This window comes from Haliotis rufescens, unplaced genomic scaffold (genome assembly GCF_023055435.1).
Source record: "Haliotis rufescens isolate VD_foot unplaced genomic scaffold, xgHalRufe1.0.p SCAF_18, whole genome shotgun sequence".
In the NCBI taxonomy this organism is placed as follows: domain Eukaryota; kingdom Metazoa; phylum Mollusca; class Gastropoda; order Lepetellida; family Haliotidae; genus Haliotis; species Haliotis rufescens.
This window is the reverse complement of record NW_025963868.1, coordinates 22,742,762-22,762,857: the sequence shown is the minus strand read 5'-3', so window position 1 is coordinate 22,762,857 and position 20,096 is coordinate 22,742,762. Positions and strand designations below refer to the sequence as shown.

General features: G+C 40.8%; 2 protein-coding genes across 2 annotated transcripts in view; both read left to right on the top strand.

Moving 5' to 3' along the window:
• Nucleotides 1–301: 301 nt before the first annotated feature.
• On the top strand, nucleotides 302–9,965 carry LOC124132895 (N-alpha-acetyltransferase 50-like). The gene is made up of 5 exons (XM_046497050.2): nucleotides 302–403; nucleotides 3,679–3,815; nucleotides 7,564–7,683; nucleotides 8,570–8,636; nucleotides 9,124–9,965. Exons 1-5 carry the CDS (start codon nucleotides 396–398, stop codon nucleotides 9,323–9,325), a joined length of 534 nt encoding a protein of 177 aa, XP_046353006.2. The 5' UTR covers nucleotides 302–395; the 3' UTR covers nucleotides 9,326–9,965.
• Nucleotides 9,966–14,736: 4,771 nt separating this feature from the next.
• Nucleotides 14,737–20,096, top strand: part of LOC124132883 — a 56,283-nt gene continuing 50,923 nt past the window's right edge. Inside the window, exon 1 of the mRNA XM_048398424.1 lies at nucleotides 14,737–14,766. The gene's annotated coding sequence lies outside the window, so the exon portion shown is untranslated. The remainder of the gene's footprint in view (nucleotides 14,767–20,096) is intronic.

Here is a 20,096-nt window from a genome sequence, read left to right as displayed (position 1 = left end):
ATTTTGATAAGTGTGTGTTGCTTGGTTGCACTCGACAATGAAATGTAAGGATGCAAGACAGATTCATTGATCAGCATTTTCACTGAAGTGAAAGCGTTATCTGTAATAAATTAATCTAGAAAAAATCAGATTTTTCATAATGCACCTAATACAGCCTAGCAATTGATAATTAGTTTCAACGTGGGTAAAATATGCAAAAACACAGCGAGGCACTTAGTGAAATAGTAAGTGTTCACGTGAGGTTCGTTAGCGATTTGTATAAATATCTGGTTGTCGTACAAATAGTATTTCCGGAAGCGCATGCGGATAGTCTACATCTGAACTTCCGGTAGTGCGGCGGGAAGGAGCACGAGTATTGGCGATCACTTCAAAGAAATCTGGCCTCCTGTCCAAGCATGACGAGGTTGTAATTTAAAATCTGGAGATTGATACAGTAAAACTTAAAATGTGTTAAGAAAGGCAGTTTTTCTAACCCTTCATTCAGCAAATAGCATCGTTCCTCAATAATGAATGACGTGATGTCGGAAAATCTAGACTTGATCAGTCATGTTTGGGTGAAGAGTCGTGTTGAGGATTTCATTTTGATATGTGCGCCTCTGTTGATATCGAGCCTGATCTCGTAAAAATGATGATTATATTAAAGTCAATGGGGTAGTAGGGCGATAGTGGTATTACCACGGCTGCGAAATAAGGCAGTTCAGCTCACACGGTTCCTCCATACATTGACTGGCCAAACCAGGAAAACATCTCAGAAGCAGGAGAGCGAGTGAAATTTAACGTCACATCGGCAATATTTCAGCGACGAAACAGTCATATTAATTATAATTTCATTTAATAAGAATCTGTCAACGATGGACAGTTAGATAACTATCACAGTTTCGAATTTAAAACTAGTTGAGAACAGTTAAAAGAATACATTTTCAATCAACAATACATTATAAAAATGTGCTATAGATCACCAGAAACCAAACTTAGGGCACATTACTGGGGACCGTGGGGACTTACATTACGGATTTACACCGTGATTCAACACGAACACAGTAAACAATCTACTTGAGATGAGTGACGACTATCAGCGTGTGATTGTTTGGTTGCAAGAGTATATTGCCATCCTTGAATTACCAACATTTAACAAAATCACCGCATAATTTAACGTGGGGGGACATTTGTTTGGGAGGCTTATACATACAACTTCATGCACAAACCTTGCATAGATCTATGCGATAAATAAATCTAAATAAAATTTTATTTCACTCTCCTTAGGTGATGTTATAGTTGGACACAGTCCCATTAGGTGCGAACTTCATTGTATTAAGATGAGACTTTACATGCTCACCTGATGGAGTATGTCAGTGTTCTGACCCTGATGTTATACACGAACATTAGAAGAGGACATAACTGTGTGCTGAAGGACAGAATCAGAAAGAATAATATGTACAATAATCACGTTGACTGATAATGTGGGTGGGTGGGAAGTTGTTCTAGGCCTGGGTACCCATGCTTCATTTTGATATACCCCATGAAGATCTGGGTTAGAATTGGTTCTTCAGCAACCCATGCTTGTCATAAGAGGCGACTACTGGGATCGGGGGGGCGGTCGGGTAGCCTAGTGGGTAAAGCGTTCGCTCGTCACGCCGAAGACCCGGGTTCGATTCCCGACATGGGTACAATGTGTGAAGCCCATTTCTGGTGTCCCCCGCCGTGATATTGCTGGAATATTGCTAAAAGCGGCGTAAAACAATACTCACTCACTGGGATCGGGTGGTGAGGCTTGCTGACTTAGTTAATGTATGTCGTCGATGCTCATGACATCAATCACTGGAATGTCTGGTCCAGATTATTTACAAATTGCCCTCATAAAGCTGGAATATTGCTGAGTGCAGCATTCAACAACAAACAAACAGAAAACGTTTCAATATATCCACACATGCCCAGCTATCATGGCTATGTACAGGCATGTGTGGACCTCTGCTTCCAAGATCTGTGTATCCCTTAAATCTTTAACGTTTTACATTTGGGTCAGATCAAGAACTAGTATTGCCCATGTTATCCTCCTTATGAGATGATGATCGACATCAACAGGGGCACATATCAAAATGAGATCCCCAAAACTCCTCCTCCCTCTGGGTCGGTACTTGGCTGGATCTGTGGCGATCCGTGTAGAAAATAGGTCTTCAGCAACCTTTGCTTGCCGTCAGATGCAACTAACGGCATCGGATGGTCAGGCTTGCTGACTTGGTTGAGACCCGTGAAGATCCGGGTTAGAATAGGTCTTCAGCAACCAATGCTTGCTGTCAAAGGTGACTATGCTTGTCGTAAAAGGCGACTAACGGGATCGGGTGGTCAGGCTCGCTGACTTGGTTGATGCATGTCATCGTTTCCTTATTGTGTTGGTCGATGCTCATGATAACAATCACTGGATTGTTTGGTCCAAACTTGATTATTTACAGACCGCTGTCATATAGCTGGAATATTGCTGAGTGCAGCGCTTAACAACAAACCAACCGACTTACCGGTAGTTGAAGAATGTCATTGTATCTCAATTGCGTAGATTGTTGCTCAAGGCAAACGCTGGATTGTCTGGTCCAGACTCCATTATTTACAGTCCGCCATCATATCATGCATATAGCTGGAATATTGCTGAGTGCAGCGTTAAGCAAACAATATTAGGCTCGGCATACTCTGGGACATCTTCCCGGGGCAATAGAGTTAACTGACAATAAAAGTCCAATTTCCACCCTTGCCGAACTAGGCTGGTGTTATGGAGTTATATTTTGGCTGGACTAACGAGTCTATGCATAGTCCAATCAAAAATGCGCACCGAAATAGAAATCCGGTTTGTTAACTGTCGTGCAGATTTCGGTCAATTGTAGGATTTGCAAAGCATGTGCACCGTCAACTCGTTGTCAGCAGATATTTTCCAAATCTTTTCATGTTTTTAATCAAGATGCTCACGTGATTTAATGCATTTCGCGATGTAAGACACGTTTTATCACAATATGTATCTTGATTATCTATCAGATCGTCCTGACCGGGCGCCACCATTTTGTGTGAAGCAAACGCAAGTGATACGAGAGGTGGAATCTGATTGGTCCATAGGCGATGCTTAGACAGGACATAACTGGTAATAGCCACTGGTGGCGCTACGATCAACCCGGTAATTCCAGCCTAGTTCGGCAAGGGTGGAAACTGGACTTTTAAAGTCAGTTAACTCTCTTGCCTCGGGACGATGAATCTTGGAAGGAGAGCGATTGGCTTTATACAACCGAGACATTAATATTGTAATCTAGGCGTTGACAAACACTAACCCGCCAACTTTAAATTTTTAGGGGGCTTATAAATTTTGTGTGAAGCAAACGCAAGTGATACGAGAGGTGGAATCTGATTGGTCCATAGGCGATGCTTAGACAGGACATAACTGGTAATAGCCACTGGTGGCGCTACGATCAACCCGGTAATTCCAGCCTAGTTCGGCAAGGGTGGAAACTGGACTTTTAAAGTCAGTTAACTCTCTTGCCTCGGGACGATGAATCTTGGAAGGAGAGCGATTGGCTTTATACAACCGAGACATTAATATTGTAATCTAGGCGTTGACAAACACTAACCCGCCAACTTTAAATTTTTAGGGGGCTTATAAATTATAAAAACGATATTAACCCATGCATGTATTTGTTGCAGAGGTCGCATAGAACTAGGGGACATAACCCCGCACAACATCAAGCAGCTCAAGCGATTGAACCAGGTGGTGTTCCCAGTCACCTACAATGACAAGTTCTACAAGGACGTCCTAGAAGTGGGAGAACTTGCAAAACTTGGTAAAAGCCTTTGTTTTCTTGCATGGTCAGATTTGGTCATGGCTTGTCTATGTTGGTTATGCAGCAAGCCTAACCCAACAGTTGGTGGCCAAAAATGGTCCAAAATGATATGTCCAGTTATAGAAGGCTTCAAGTGGGTAGTAATGCCACGTAGAATGCCCACATGGGTACAATGTGTGAAGCCCACTTCTGGTGTCCCCCTGCTGTGATATTGCTGGAATATTGCTCAAAGCAGCGTAAAACCATACTCACTCATTTGATCACTCCTTCAGAAACAGTCTTCGCATAGTCCAGTCTTTTGTTTCTTTCGATACCAAGGACTGATGAATATTAGTGTTCAGTCTCGACTCATCTCATATTTTGAACAAATTGTAGAACATGGTAGAAGTAGAAGCAAATGGAGAAATATAAGTTTTTCAAGAGTTGGATTTGTTTTGAAGTACATGGTTAATCAATCCTGGCAGTGTTTAGTTCTAAGCTGCTCACCTGTGATGTGACTCACTCAGCTGATTGGAACACGTCTTAGTAGGCTTGAAAAAAATTCAAGATCTCCCTAAAACTTGAAATATACTCTAGGTCAATTTGTGTTTTGTTTTCTGCTCAAGATGTATAGCCAAACATACTTTGAATATTGGAGGACCTTCATTTTGTACGTTGAAAATAACATGATATTTCAAAATGCAAACCAACAGTGATTGGAAGAGTACCTTTCTTGAAACATATTCTCCCACAGCAATACAGTCATCAAATCAGTTGTTTTAAACACTGCTGGTTATTGTGATTTGAAACCTCTGCTAGACCAATCAGAATCTGGTATATTCTGAATTCATCATGATTCATGGTAAAATAATTAATTCATTTTTTGTTGATCATTTGTTACTTCATTTAAGTTTGTTATATCCTAGATAAATACTTGTTTAGATATACCAAAAGTCTGCAGGTGTATAGGTCAGTAAGTGTGTCGTCACTCACTGTTCGGGTCGCCCAGTCGTCTAAGGCATTGCAATTCACTGTGCAGAGTTGCCAGTGTTTCCGTTGACTTTTGAAACTACCAGTTCACCCCTAAATTTTGTCTGTCTCAACTTTTAGCAAATAAAAAAAAGTATGAAAATTACCTGGTTTTAATTCTTTTTACATTATGTTCCATACAATGACGTCATCTCTCAGGTAACTTTGTTAAATTTGCATGTCATTTACATAAAATTCAGTCACATTTTTCTCTTTTTTCGTTGTTTGCTACAAATAGATAGTTAACCTCGAAGCAAAGCGAAATGTGATTTGCTTGCACTAAAGATAGACAAGGGGAAACCGTGATGGTAACAGACAGGCTGAATTCATTCAAAGCATATACTTATCATGCTTATGTGAATATAGCCATTGATTTGTTCAAAAACAGATTTATAAGGCTAAAAAAGAATTCTTGGTTGTCAGGCACCACCACATCATCGTAAAGTCCGCCGCACGTTTCGTTTTTATTTCCATTTTCCAAAAAATAATATCCTTAAATGTTTCGCGTCGCGACCACACGACCTAAACTGTGAAATGCTGCAATACTTAAAAACAATGCGATCCAATATAACATGCAGTTACTTCCCTTCTCATGCGCACTGCTTTACTGCGCATCTCGTGTGTTATAGTCATGGCGGCAATGGGAGTTTGTGTGCTTGCTTTGCTGTTTGCAAATTTGGTCAATAAAAACATTCAGTTTGCGATACAACATCACTAGACATGATGATGGTATTCAAATACAAAGTCAATGTTATTTGTGTACTGTATGAGGGACAATGTTTCATACGCAGAGGTTATTTGTCTCGTAAAATAAGCGGGAAATCAATACTAATTTATATACTCTGGCGAATCAGAATAAAGCACATCACTAGTGCATACAAAATCTCTACATTTGCAATAAAAATGTGTGTGTCTTCCGCAAAGTTACATCGTAGCCCTTCAGCGAATTCAGGGAAACTGAACAGATTATATCAAATAAACTTGGTCAATACAAATTTGAAATTTGAGATAAAACATCACTAAACATAATGATTAGCCGACTAAATTGTTTCCTGTTCTGATTGGCATTGTTTTATATGCAGAGATTAACATTACCGTGTGTCTTGTCTCGTAAACTAAGCCGGAAGTAGCATTCAGCTGTACAAACGTTTCTCGGAATCTATCAGTGATTCGGCCAATAATATAACTTTAAAGAATTTTAATACAATGAGCGGAAGAATTGCATCTGAAACTATTATTTTATCAGGAATAATTTATTCCAATATCATGTGTAGTTGCATATTTACTTTATACATGTGAAATAAATTAATAACCATAAGCGTAGCACTTTGGTTCAGCTGAAATGTTTTCGAATGGAAGAATTAGACCAATCACCGTCCATGCGCCAACGATTGCGAAAACTTAATGTTGACATATAATTGTCAAACTACAACAAGTATGACTTTCAGCGATTAAATGTATGGCATTTATGATATATATATCCATTCTCTAGCATCAAAAGCGATAATATGAGCGTGGTTGCTGTAAATAACGGTGACAATATTGAATGAATTGTTGAATACAATTAATAATATAGATTACCAACATAAGTGCAGATATATTATGAACTCGTTCTACAACCAGACAGTGTAATTACATGATGAATTTGAGTATTTCAGTACAGATTTGTGCTCATGGCTTTCCTCCCACATTAAGCTGACACACCGTGATATAATTGAAAACTGTTCCAAAATACTGTTAATAACAACTCACTCACTCACTCTGTGTTCCAGCCTACTACAATGACATAGTTATAGGAGCAGTGTGCTGTAGTTCCATAATACTGTTAATAACAACTCACTCACTCACTCTGTGTTCCAGCCTACTACAATGACATAGTTATAGGAGCAGTGTGCTGTAGTTCCATAATACTGTTAATAACAACTCACTCACTCACTCTGTGTTTCAGCCTACTACAATGACATAGTTATAGGAGCAGTGTGCTGTAGTTCCATAATACTGTTAATAACAACTCACTCACTCACTCTGTGTTCCAGCCTACTACAATGACATAGTTATAGGAGCAGTGTGCTGTAGTTCCATAATACTGTTAATAACAACTCACTCACTCACTCTGTGTTTCAGCCTACTACAATGACATAGTTATAGGAGCAGTGTGCTGTAGTTCCATAATACTGTTAATAACAACTCACTCACTCACTCTGTGTTTCAGCCTACTACAATGACATAGTTATAGGAGCAGTGTGCTGTAGTTCCATAATACTGTTAATAACAACTCACTCACTCACTCTGTGTTTCAGCCTACTACAATGACATAGTTATAGGAGCAGTGTGCTGTAGTTCCATAATACTGTTAATAACAACTCACTCACTCACTCTGTGTTTCAGCCTACTACAATGACATAGTTATAGGAGCAGTGTGCTGTAGTTCCATAATACTGTTAATAACAACTCACTCACTCACTCTGTGTTTCAGCCTACTACAATGACATAGTTATAGGAGCAGTGTGCTGTAGTTCCATAATACTGTTAATAACAACTCACTCACTCACTCTGTGTTTCAGCCTACTACAATGACATAGTTATAGGAGCAGTGTGCTGTAGTTCCATAATACTGTTAATAACAACTCACTCACTCACTCTGTGTTTCAGCCTACTACAATGACATAGTTATAGGAGCAGTGTGCTGTAGTTCCATAATACTGTTAATAACAACTCACTCACTCACTCTGTGTTTCAGCCTACTACAATGACATAGTTATAGGAGCAGTATGCTGTAGGATCGACACGTCCGAGAACCAGAGAAGACTTTACATTATGACTCTGGGCTGTCTGGCGCCGTACAGGAGACTGGGCATAGGTAAGTCTCCCCCTCGGGGGCACACCGCCTACGTGGTCTAGGGGATAGGGCACCTGTGCAGAGAGCAGGCCGTGTTGTTACCCTTTCTAGTTCAGCATTAAGGGGCTAAAACAAAGCCTGGTCGGCTTGGAGTCTGTGCACTGTCTGAATGGGGTATGCATGTTGAACCGTGGCATGGTATCTCAGTATGCTGGCACTTTATGATCAGCATTAGTCCAGCCTAGTACAACCAGATAGATGCTCATGATGTCAATCACTGGATTTTCTGGTCCAGACTTGATTATGAATAGACTGCCGTCATATTCCTGGAATATTGCTGAGTGCGGCGTTAAACAATGAACAAGATATGAATCACTATTATCTCGTCCAGTCTTGAATATTTACAGGCCACCATTACACAGCTGGAATATTGCTGTGTGTGGAGTTCAACAACAAACAAACAATAATTGGATTCTAAACAGGGTTTGAAATTAGGGACGTCCATATGCTATGATACGTCAAGGACCTTACGTCCGGGTTAGAATAGGTCTTCAGCAACCCATGCTTGCCGTAAAAGGCGACTGTGCTTGTCGTAAGAGGCGACTAACGGGATCGGGTGGTCAGACTCGCTGACTTGGTTGATACATGTCACCGATCCCAAATGCGTGGGTCGATGCTCATGATATCAATCACTGGATTGTCTGATCCAGACTCGATTATTTACAGTCTCGACCGCTGTCATATAGCTGGAATATTGCTGAGTGCGGCATTAAATAACAAATAAACAAAATCAAGGACCTTACTTCTAACCCTGGTTGTAGTTAGCGTTGACAAATTGTCACCTCCATTATTTGTTTCCTTCAGTATGTGTGTATACAGGGGCTGACATTGTCTGAATATGTTCCAGGAACAGTGATGCTACAACATGTCCTCAGGATATGTGACAAGGACGGAAACTTTGATAATGTATTTCTGTAAGTACTGCGCTCTGAGGAGAGTTGTTTTTTTCACCATTCTATTTAATCATCACGTTGTTGGGCGGTGGGGTAGCCTTGTGGTTAAAGTGTTTGTTTGTCACTCCGAAGACCCAGGGTTGATTTCCACATGGGTACAATGTGTGAAGCCCATTTCTGGTGTCCCCAGCCGTGATATTGCTGGAATATTGTTAAAAGGGGTGTATAACTCACACACTAAATCACTCTCTCAATTCGCTGTGCAGAGTTGTGTCCCTCAAGCATGCCAGACACCTATGATCGTGGGTTCGAATCCCAGTTTGCCATCATTATGTTTCTACGGTTCTACCATACGCGTGCTTGTGGGTTTCACCGAAGTGGTTAAACTTCTGAGACCTGCATCACTTCAGGCTTTCCTGGCACATTAAGCTGACATGCTGTGATACAACTGGAATACTGTTCAATGTGGTGTTAATCCCAACTCACTCACTCCCTCTTGTGTTTTCAGCCATGTACAAATAAACAACGATGGTGCAATTAGGTTCTATGAAAAGTTTGGGTTCGAAATTGTGGAAGAAAAACAGAACTATTACAAGCGAATAGAGCCAGCGGACGCCTATGTGTTACAGAAGTCCTTCCGCTTGACAAACAACAACCAACCAGCTAGCGAAGAGACGACGTCCGACAACACAGAGATAATCGAATCCTGAATATATTCACGACAGATGACTCGATTGATTTCCTGATGTTACAAAGACATTTTTTTGAATGCAAGAATTTAGATTTGAAGTGCTTTAAACTTACTAGTTCTTCAACAGAACAAACCTGTTGGTAATGTTGTCCTCTGGTACAAAGTTTTCAAGAATGTGGGACTTTCTCCTGGAATCAGAACAATACAGGTTCTTTCATTGTGTTTGAGACAGAACTGAAATTGAAGCTTTCCATTGACATGAGTCGTTCCATGTTCCATCCCCAGTCAGTTGACGTTGTCATGTTGGTTCCTTATAGACTACTGTAAGCCTGGCAAGTTTTGCGAGCAGAAAAGTTCTTCAGACTGCGAACAGCACACTCGCAATAGATTCATGACACAGTTATTTTTGCAGACCAACAAGGAACTAAAGACGTAAGGAGGCATCTTTCGTTTATTCACTTCCACACAGGGTCAAATCAGCCAGAAATGATTAAGTAAATAATCCTCACATCCTGTTTCCTCATGACCCATTGGGGGTCACGGGTGGCCCAGTCGTCTAAGGTGCAGCGATTCGCTGACCAGAGTTGAGTCCCTTGGGCACGCCAGGAACCTATGATTGTGGGTTCGAATCCCAGTTCGCCCCGATTATGTTTCTAGGTTTGTCAGCACCATACCCGTGCTCGTTGGTTTCACCGAAATGGTAGGTGTCTGAGACCTGCATCACTTTGGGCTTTCCTCCCACATTAAGCTGACACGTCACGCTATAACTGGAATACTAAACCAAACTCACTCACTCACTCAATCCTACTCAAAAGTAATAACACGTGCAAAAGCAACTTTCATCTTTGGTATCTCATCGCCATGGTGTTGAAAAACTTTCCACACCCTGTTGAGGATATTGTTACCAACTCACAATAATTTAGTGGTGCAAAACTTTCCAGATTGACAGTAATCCAGGAGCTAGTTGAATAGAGCGATCTTCAATGGGACTGTCAGTGTTAAAGTTGGTCATAGGTCGGCCCAGTTGTCTAAGACACTGCATGATTCGCTGTACAGTGTTGTGTACCAAGACCTGCCAGAAATCTATGATCGAGGGATCAATTATGTTTCTTGGTTTGTCAGCACCCTACCAATGCTCTTGGTTTTCATCGAAGTGGTTTTTCTCCTTCATCAAACTTACAGCCTGTGATGTCGCTTAAATACTTTTCATCCAAACTCTTTCGCTGTTTATTTGTCAGAGTTATGATCATCGCAACACTGGGAATGCTCTGTGGAGGGACGATGGGATAGCCTGGTGGTTAATGCATCTGCTCGTCATGCTGAATACCCGGGTTCGATTCCCCATATGGCTACAATGTGTGAAGCCTATTTCTGGTGTCCCCCGCTGTGATATTGCTGGAATATTGCTAAAAGCAGCGTCAAACCATACTCACTCACTCTGTGGAACAGGGCCAAGGGTCTCTTGTATTGGAGGAATAGAGATGTTGTGGATTTGAACATTGGCCACATACCTTGTAAGTCCGAACATAGTAACATAAACCTCTTTTATATGACCTCATTACTAGAGTTTCAACCCCTAATTTGATTCATTTGGATTCTTTCCTGTCAGCACATCTCCATCAAGGGTTTCACTATAGCCATAAATATTTGTCAAATAAGTGGAAAAAACCAGTTGGTTCTCACAGTATTTCTCTGTAACCACTGGGATTGAATAACTGAAAACAGGTGACTGTTCTACCAACTTCCTTTTCTTCATTAAAACATTGCCAATGATGACATAGACAGGTGGCCATGATTTTGTTTTCTGGACTAATGCCATGGAGTTATCTCCCTTTGCAAGGGAGTTAAGCTGTGTGCAAGGTGAAAGATGTTCTTAAGGTATTTGCAGTTTTTGTATCACTGACAGTTATGGTAAGGAGAAAGTTGTAGATTGAACTTGAAAACTGTTGTATAATTTTAATGAAGAGATGTCAGATATGCTGACCCGTCAGCCGAATCGGAAAGAAAGTTGACCACAAATGAAGCCACTATGATTGTTTGAAAAATTACAAAAATTACAAAAAAAGTAATAAAATTTAAATATAATAAATCCTTACTTTTTATCATTGTTCAAACATTTGGCAAACATGCTTCCTGTCAAAATTAGTGACACATTCTTCAAAGCAAGGAAAGGCCAGCATCTCTTGAAAGAAGGTTGGCACCAATCACAAATTGTTGTTATTTTTAATGAGATTTCCCCGTAGCCAATGGTGAGCTGGATTACTATTTACTACTAATAGTTGGGTAAAATTGCTAATGCTAATGACATTTTATTAGGAATTTACAAGTTGTGCCAAACTAGTGATGGCATCTCTGAAATGAGTCTACTTTGGTTAAATGACTGTTAGATGTATTTTGCTGATATGATAAAAGGTAAGGATGTGTTTGATCTTTTTGAATAGAAGAGTTTGTTGTCCATGGAGCGTGCACAAAATATAGAAATGTACATAGATCTGTCAATTGCTCTGTCATTGTGTCTTAATCTACATTGTATATAAACCATTTACAGGAAAACCTCTTTCTGTGTTGTTTTTTCAGATCAGCTTAATATGTCCAGAGTGTACCCAGGGTTTTAAGGGATGCAAAATACTGCGTCCTATAGGCAAGCACATTGTGAATTGACACAAGTGACCTACTTTCTGATTCCTTGGGTCACAAACTTTCGGTGGTTTGAATCAGTGACTCATCAAAATTGTAGATGACAATTTAAGTGGGACATATAATAATAGTATATATCCATTTATTATATGCCATATTCCATTCCAAAGTGAATGCCTATGGCTTCTGAGTGTGATATTTGTTTGTTGTTTAACGCCGCGCACTCAGCAATATTTCAGCTATATGACGGTGGTCTTTAAAAAATCAAATCTGGACCAGACAATCCAGTGATTGATATCATGAGCATCGATCTGCGCAGGTGCAAGGCAGAGAAGCAACAGTTAAGTCCCAGGGGTATAACATATCAGAGCTCAGATTTCAAACAGCACTATCTTGGAGACTGAAGACATTCACTATTGTCACCTGAGTCAAAACAAAGAACTCGGTCCTCACTGTGACATGAAAAATTCTTAAGCTATAATAGACTCACCAAAGAGAGCCATGCCTTCAATTCGCTTAGTGTTCAATTATTAGCTCACCTGGTCCGGGGCCGTGGCGTCCGTCGTCAGTACGGAATTAAGGAAAGATATCGATCATATTTGGTTGGAAGCATTCTCCGAGGGTGAAGGTTCAAAATTGTACAAATGGTGGGGCTGACCCCTAGTGGGCTGAGGGGCGTGGCCAAATAGGGGTAATTTGGCTAGATTGCTTGAACGACTTCTTCTCTGGAACTAAGGATAGATATCGATCATATATCGATTTAAAATGGTGGGGCTGAGGGCACAGTTAAGAACCCCGCGTAAAATCATATGTACAATTGCTGAATAATCAGTCGCAGACGTAACGTAACTTAACGTTTTCCACGATTCAGAATATCGCAAAGCGGGTGGCCGTCTCTCGTGCGCGTAACGACTTTGCGATGCGGGGAACGCAATCCTGGTCATGGCAATCATGTCGCTAGCTATCTGGCTGTTGTTAACAAATTTGATATTCACCATCTTTTGTTCAAGAAAATATTAATAGACGAAAAACTTGATGCTGCATAAATACCCCAATTACAAGAAGATAATGTGCCGTTGAATATATGGCCAGAGTAATAATATTTCAGTACAAACTAAATGAAATCTGAGGCGCGTCGTTTGGAATTCAGCAGAAGTCTTTGTCGTGTTTTCCAACAATTTTACTTCCACCTAATAATATATTACCCATTGCAAAATTGTTTTCCTTATACGTGATCAAAATACATTTCCTCCTTGTTCTAACCACGAAACTACGCGCTAAATAAATATCGTGCATATTATACGCACCATTCAGATACATTTAGTGTAACAAGACGGATGTTCCGATTGAACATTTTAGTCAGGCATCGGTTACCTCCCTTTATCGGCTTGTCGACCAGTCACTTGTCGAAGAAAGTAAACATGTTTCAACGCGATGGCGATGGTGTGCGTGAAATAATTCATATATTTTGTGACTCTACGATGAATAAGCTTTTATAAAATGTTAGTTTCTGAAAAATATGTACATAGGAGAAAATCGCTGTCAAAAACAGAACATTTTGCTCAATTTTTGCATATTTTTACCCCAATTTGCCCATTTTTTTTCCTAGTATTATGATCAATGACTCTACGTAATTTTGTTTTATTATTTTCACAAATAACGCTTGTAGAGACATTTTTGTGCAACATGCAGAAATCCATGGTCCACTGACAGACCGTCACGCATACGAGTGTCCCCTCTCAGGTGGTCACTTGTACGAGAGACGGGAGAGCCGTCTCGCCTACACGTTACGTCCTCTACTGATAATGAGAGGAATGCACATATGCTACCAGGATGGCCCGGGGGTCATGCTCCACCCCTGGAGAAATAAACCCTGGATCATAACATGGAAACGGTTCAGATCTTTAATCTACATTTGTATCTATATAGAAGTACACGTTCATGCTGTCAGATTTGCCATCCACCCCTTTTAAATGCCGACAGAGTCAAAATTTCGAAATATTTACAGTATTATATACATGTACAATGCAATTGTATCTTTGTCATGATTGCGTAAATATCCGGGTGAGCGATACAGGCCTTATGGGCCTCTTGTATACATTACTCCGTGATAAGAGGTTGTTATGTTTCAACAGACAGCGATCAGATATCTCTCTACGTTTACAGATAGGGAACAACTTGATACCACTGAACACCGGACCCATACTGTGCGGTGTACATGCAACCTGTCACGTCACTGTTGTACAGATAGTCAATTGATTATATGAAATAATTCAACATAACCACCGCGCACACGAACATGTATCCTCCGACGTTTTGCATTCACATGTAATTTACAACTCCCCCTGAGGCCGACTTCAGTTAAACAACTGATAGCATTTCAAAGCAGTGAGTCGAAGTCTGGGTTACCAAATACACAGGAAAGGTCAACGGTCTATGGTCATGATGGTAGGTGAGTGAGTGAGTGACTATGGTTTTACGCCGCTTTTAGCAATATTCCAGCAATATCACGGCGGGGGACACCAGAAATGGGCTTCACGCATTGTACCCATGTCGGGAATCGAACCCGGGTCTTCGGCGTGACGAGCGAGTCTGTGGTCGGTAGTAGTCAGGAGCTGTCAGGAACACGGTGAAATTCAATTTGTATGCATGCCTCAAAATTGATTTTGCACGAAGAGGAAAAACTAGCTCCATACTATGCATTAATGATAAGGTTACACAAGGAGATAAAATGCATGTTATTTCCTACTCCACCTACTTGTTTTTCCTCATTTATAAACATACTTTCCGACAGACAGTCTGGTATTTCAGTAATTATACAAGGTAAGGCAATTTTCATTCTGACTTCAAACTACGACGTGGATAACTACCCACGTGGTAATACGCAAACATGTGTCCATTGTACAATTTCGACTATATCATGAGTGATGTAGGTATTCCTATTAAATAGTGACCATACAAGGTGTTTGCGAAAAGTTGAACCAATCCTTACGGGTGGCACCCGTCTCAAACGGGTAGCCTAGTGGTTAAAGCGTTCGCTCGTCACGCCGAAGACCCGGGTTCGGTTCCCGACATGGGTACAATGTGTGAAGCCCATTTCTAGTGTCCACCGCCGTGATTTTGCTGGAATATTGCTAAAAGCGGCGTAAACCCATACTCACTCACTCACTCACTCAAACACAAATTCAATTTGTTCACCTGAAAAAAACCCCACTGGTTCTTTGTTTGTTTGTTGTTTAACGCTGCACTCAGCTATCCCAGCTATATTACGGCGGTCTGTAAATTTTCGAGTCTATAACACACAATCCATTGATTGAGATCATGATCATTGAACTACGCAATTAGAATCAATGATATGCATCAACCAAGTCAGCAGCCCTGAGCACCCGATCCTGTTAGTCGCCTCTTACGACGCTGCACCTATGGTGCAAATCGAAATAATGATTTGCATCAGACATAATTTGTATAACTGATGCGTTAAATATGGAATTGTATCTACCATAAAACCCTTTGAAAGAGTTCAGTGGCCTCAAACATTGTGACACTTGACAAAGAGTCGTATGACACTCTATAGAAATTTTCTTGGAAGGGGCATGTTCGATTGTGCCTCAAAAGTTGTGAAATGTTAGACACCAAAGGCTGGAGTTATAGGAATATTGCTAGATATATAGGGAAAGTTGAAATGGTCCCTCCTTTCATGCAGTCTTGTGAATGAATTGGCCTAATTATGAAAGAAATGAGGTGGTTTCATTGGTCTCTCTTTATTTCTAGCTCAGGTGGGTATATCTGTGGAAGGGAATTAGCCACTTGATCATTTGGGACCTAATTTGATATTCTGCAAAACCAGATAAGTTTTTGATTGAAGGTATGAGCCTAAATATTTAAAGAATAAAAAACATCTAACAATGTAGGTGTCTGACAAATATTTTCAACAGCCTGAAGCGTAATTTACCTCGCCAATTTATATTTTAATCAGTAATATTCCAGACCTGACTCGAATATCAAATAGCTGGTCCCTTAGCATATCACCGATAAACCTGAAGATTGCATTAAATTCTCTTTGGCCAAATTCTCTTGTTTTCGTAACAAAAACAGTGTTTCATGACATTCATATATTTATATTATTGAAATTATCCTATCTCACACTATCCATTTCTCACTCTTCTTTCGATCCGAAGTGGAAGAGTGTACTTTCTCACAGTTGGCCGCGATCCCTTCTTGCTTCTCTTGCTTCTACGAAGCATACTGTAGACCGTACCTTGTCTTCATCCCTTGTCTTCTGCCGCTGATAATGTGAACGGTTTTCCGTCCAAGGGCATCCTTAGACTGTGGCTTTGATTGAACCCTATAACTCTTCTCTGGAACAGGACTTGCGCGTGTCTCGTTCCCGTGAGCACTTGACGATCGCTGATAAGGATCACCTTCCGAGGTCTCGGCATTTGGCGTTTAAACTATCCTCCACAGTTTAATAACAGAACTCGAATCGACGATCGTCTCAGGATTGATGAACTTAAGATCGGGACCCTCTGATCACAGGATCAGCGAACTTCTCAGACTTGCCATACCTCAAAGGATCGGTACTCCAACCCGGGTTTGACGTCCTTTCAAGGTTCGGAAGATGAACTTCATACAAATTTTATTGGACACTCGTCGCACTTAGCTCATTCATCTTCTTCTAGTCATCAATTACACTCCCCAACGTGATCGTTCTCGGTCTTATTATTATCATCAACGACAAGCCATTCCTTGGAATCCTGCTTCGTATAATGCATAAGCAAACCCGGTGCATGATTGGGAACACTGCCGACAGTATATTGACTCATTCCCCCCCATGGGGATGGTACTCTTTTGACACTGCTTACCTGGATTATCGTCCTCGGTGTCACTTGCTTGAAAATATCTGTGGTCACATTCAGCATCAGCCATCATGTTAATAAACAAGACAGCCCTAATATATAGAAACAACATTGTCAGTTTTAATTACTGGATGGAAGTACATTACCAAAAATTTGAAATCTTACCCAAATTATCCAATCACAGCTGCCAGACGATTCAAAATGGCTCTCAATGAAATCTGCTTGTTGAAAGACTGATTCTGATCTGGTGTTGTAGGACCTGCAGAGAAATTAGAAAACATTTGACTTATGTTTTGTGTGTCTCAGAAAAAAATAAATATTGGATGTAACTTATCCAGCATGTCTATATGGCACCAGAATACAAAGTTTTGATGTACCGAAAGAGCTGTAAGAGTTAAATGATATATATTTCATTAATGTTTTACAAAATGTTTTTCTGTATTAATAAGAAGTTGCTACAATCAGACACAGACCATGGAAGTTTATTCACGTTTCACAATCATGGGCTCATGGATCAGTTCCATTCATGGTTGAGGCTGACCAGATCATTTCACCCTAAAAAATATTTTCAACTATAAAAAATAAACACATCTTTAAACCTCAACACCAATAAAAATACATATTTCATATGCATGGTCAGTTGTTTGCCTCCCTGTGCTGATATCATCAGATAATAGCAGAGTCTTCAACATTCATGGTATATGGCTTTGACAGTCATGACATGATATGATTGAGATTGTTCGAGATTCCTCGAGTTTACATCCCTGCTCAAGTATAAGCACCTCTGATATAAGCTGGAGACATAAGTACACATGGAAAGGAATCAGAATAAAACATCTCAAAGTTGGACAGAGAGCATGGAATTTAGGCCAACAATTGGCAAGGGACACATTAAGCGGCTTTAAAGTAATCATATATGTAAGGCTGGATAATGAACTTTACCAGAAATAGGAAGTGAAGGGGTTGATTGTTGCCAGCAATCTCAACACTGACCAGTGAAGCCGAGAAATGGAAATGCCCCCGAAAGTAGGAGAAAGCTCTTTGAAACCACAACATGAAAGGAAAATACACTTAACTCTATTGATGTATTTAGTTAAGACTTTAAAATACTCCAAGGAAATCAAAAATACTTACTGTTTATTGTTTCAAGTTGGCTAACTTGCTAATTTCAGTTTAAAGGAAACAAAGTCAAAATTCCATATAATTTAGAAAATGAGGCAAACGGGTACCACCGCTGATCGCCCTCGGCCAGGTCGACCACGTGTGACGTCACATGCAGAGGATCGTCAGATTGTCTTACGTCACCTCCGTAACCGATTTTTGACAGCTACATCAACCAGAAATGAACTGTTTAGGGGTAGACTGAGTGCGCAAACTGTTCGAAACCGTCTGAGAACTGCTCACCTTCAAGCACGACGGCCATACTGCGGGCCGATTCTGACTCAATTACACAGACGTCAACGTCAATTGTGGGCACAGCGACACTTACGATGGACTCAGAGGAATTGGAATCAAGTCGTCTTCACTGATGAATCCCGATTTAATCTTCGATTTGCTGATGGTAGGGCGAGGGTGTTGAGGCGCCGCCATGAACGTTACGCCCAGTGTTGTGTACAGGAAGATGACAGATTTCGAGGCGGAAGTGTCATGGTGTGGGGTGCTTTCTGTGGCAATGCACGTTCCAGGCTTCTTGTCATCCGTGGCAATCTCAACGCTGCTGCTTACCACGACCAGGTACGGGCACCAGAACTTCTGCCTTTTATGGCAGCACATGGACCCGTTTTGATCTTCCAACACGACAATGGCAGACTCCACACAGCAATTTTGACAAGGAATTTCCTTCAGAATGCGGGAGTCAACGTCATGGACTGGCCGTCAAGGTCTCCCGACCTCAATCCCATAGAACACGTCTTGGATGCTCTTGGCAGAAGTCTGCGCACTCTCCAGAGCCACCCACAGAATTTGCAGATCTTGGCACCATTTTGCAGCAACAATGGCGTCGACTTCCCAATCATGCTTCGACATATATTTCCAATAAAACATTTTCCTCGTCAAACAATTTTCCACGATAAACTCTGTTCTCTCTTCGAATTAAGGGTGAGTATTGTAAACATGAAAATGTCCTATAGATTGCTTCGATCACTTTCCCAACAAACCTAGCTTCGTGCCGTCACACTGATACATGTACTTATAAGTTTTCTATCTACATGTATTTTCAAAATAGCACGTTCTGAAGTAAAACTGTGCACATCATGTTACACGGTTAAAACTCAAACCGTAGGGCTTATTTGTCATCGCGTTAAAAGGAAACGCTAGCATTGAAACATAAACTATGCAAGTCGGGACAGGGCTGAATAATTCTTTACAAATGGTTCACAATAGTACGCAGCGCGGTGATTCGAAATCCGGCTGCATTCAGCGTTATAGTCAATGCAGGGTGACATGACTACATCGTTGTTGCGCGTTAAACGACACTGCTAGCTTACTGATTGTGTAGTCTTATCTATTTTGTCTATATTTTGTTCTATACAGGTCGTCTAACGTTCATGGTGTACAACTTGTAGACCGTACAAGATGAATTTGATCCAGCTAGATGTACATTTCCCCCCCCCCCCCCCCTTATCCGGCGTATAACATGTTGACACAATCCATCTCTATTGTGGAATGATGTACTTTCAACACACAGCCTGTATTCATCAAACCAGGTCGCACGCTCTAGCGAGCGCGGGTTATTTTGAATATAGGTCCACGTGAGTTGTCAAGCGCAATCAATTCAAACTGGGCTGACGGGTACGGTCTGTCTATTTAGGGCAGCACGCCATACACATAGCTCTATTCATAACCCTTTACTTTTGTTTTCTTATGAATTCTTTTCTGCCTTATAAACACACACCTTTCATTCCCCCCCCCCCCCCCCTTTCCCGACGCGCTGTTGATGCATGAGTCATCCTATCTGATCACGTGACTTGGATCAGCCAATCAACTTCGGATTCGCCTGGATCAACCGGATCAACCAAAATGACCTTCTGCGGACTGAGACTATACTACTGTGAGATGTGAATTTTGAGTTAATGAGCGGCCATTGAGCTGTGTTAACCAGGCCATAAATACAAGGTCGGCGGACTTAATTAGTGTATATCCAGGTTTTCGAGAATATTATAGAAAACCCCGTGTCGCCGACAGGTCGCAGACGTCAAATTCGCAATATTTTTATATTATCACTATTATAATTAAATTATTAATAAAATGCCAAAGAAACATTTCTGAAAGTCATGTCCAGATCTATTATCCAGATAA